General features: G+C 42.6%; 2 protein-coding genes across 2 annotated transcripts; both read right to left on the bottom strand.

The window, feature by feature from the left end:
- Positions 1-157: 157 nt before the first annotated feature.
- PPTG_09059 (hypothetical protein) lies at positions 158-469 on the bottom strand (the record flags this gene model as incomplete). Its single annotated transcript, XM_008903911.1, has 1 exon — positions 158-469. One exon carries the CDS (start codon positions 467-469, stop codon positions 158-160), a length of 312 nt encoding a protein of 103 aa, XP_008902159.1.
- A 125-nt stretch (positions 470-594) lies between these two features.
- On the bottom strand, positions 595-978 carry PPTG_09058 (hypothetical protein; the record flags this gene model as incomplete). Its single annotated transcript, XM_008903910.1, has 1 exon — positions 595-978. The coding sequence occupies one exon, from the start codon at positions 976-978 to the stop codon at positions 595-597; it is 384 nt and encodes a 127-aa protein (XP_008902158.1).
- Positions 979-1351: the final 373 nt, after the last annotated feature.

Genomic DNA, 1351 nt, shown 5'->3' with positions numbered 1-1351 from the left:
GTGCTGGTATGTTTTGGTTTATTTTAAGTCGGTAAAATGAGCCGTCTAGCCTCCGCTCGAAGTTTCTCGTGTGTCGCTTTCGCTTGTTAGGGGGAGGCATTTCGTAAACTGACACAGGGGCTTCAAGATCATTTGTTCGCAGTGTCGAAGCAGAAATTTAATTATGGTTCATAAGAATATCCGTCGTCTTCCTTATCGAGTCTCCACACAGATCCAGGATTTTTTCCTCCATAAGTACAAAGTAGGCTTGCAGTTTCTGGTAGCTCTCGGTAATGTCACCCCGGAGATGATCCTCAATGTCCAATTTCATTTGCGAAATTGCGCTTCGGCCCAATGTAAAACCTTTCCCTAACAGAAACTTGGAGATGACAGCCCCAGTTAACGTGTCTGTGGTGCGGTTATGCATTGGCAGCAACTCTGTCATCACCCAAGTCATCATTTGCTGTAATTCTTGAGTAGTGTTCCGCATTGCTGTATCGGCTCGTGGTACTGTGCCTTCAACGAAGGTAACACGAGAGAAACCCACGAATTTGGCATGGTTGTGACAAAAATTTGCCTTTGTGATTTTCCATTTTCCGTTGTGGCCGAACGCGTTCACGAAGACGGGCACTGGATTTTCTCAAAAGAAATCTCCCTATCAAAAAATTGTGCTCCATTCAACTTCTTACACTGGTATTTGGCGTTCTCCGAATTATTTGGTTTGACGCTTGGTTGCCGCACAAAAATCTGAAATCCACAAGACTGAGCAAAGGATTTCACGCTGGCTCGCACGGACTGTTGACTTGAAAATTCGTGGTCTGCAATATTTTTCTGTTGATTGTAGGCGATACCGTAACTTGTAGACGTTGAATCTTCACTTTCGACTGGCACTGTGTCTAGAAGAAGACCCATTTCCCGCGCTGACTGAAGATCATCGGTGTCTAACGCAAAGCGCGCATTGCCGAACTTTCCCGAGGCGTCCGGAGTATTCAAAGCCATTTTGGAAGTAAAAGAAGTAGATCCATCTATATAACTGTACTGTGTATTACAAGGCATCACGCAATTGTCTAGGCGAGTTTTGCAATCGCTATTCTCAAAATCGACTAGGCTAAAATTTTGCATCCTACAACTTTCCTTAAACGTTTTAAATGATTGATAAAAGCAGCCAACTCTTTATAAAGATATTCGGAAGTGTACTTAACCAATGCACTGGATTTGTGGTGCATGCGAACTGAATACGAATGTACTGGATTCGTAGTGTTCAATGAAAACTAGTTTTCGATTTTGGGACAATACAGTACATATGTACTGTATTATGGAAATTCCTCAACGTTCATAGACGTACTAGTACGTTATTAAAAATTGCTCTCTT

Source organism: Phytophthora parasitica, assembly GCF_000247585.1.
Source record: "Phytophthora parasitica INRA-310 unplaced genomic scaffold supercont2.17, whole genome shotgun sequence".
In the NCBI taxonomy this organism is placed as follows: Eukaryota; Oomycota; class Peronosporomycetes; order Peronosporales; family Peronosporaceae; genus Phytophthora; species Phytophthora nicotianae.
This window is presented reverse-complemented; position numbering and strand designations above follow the sequence as displayed.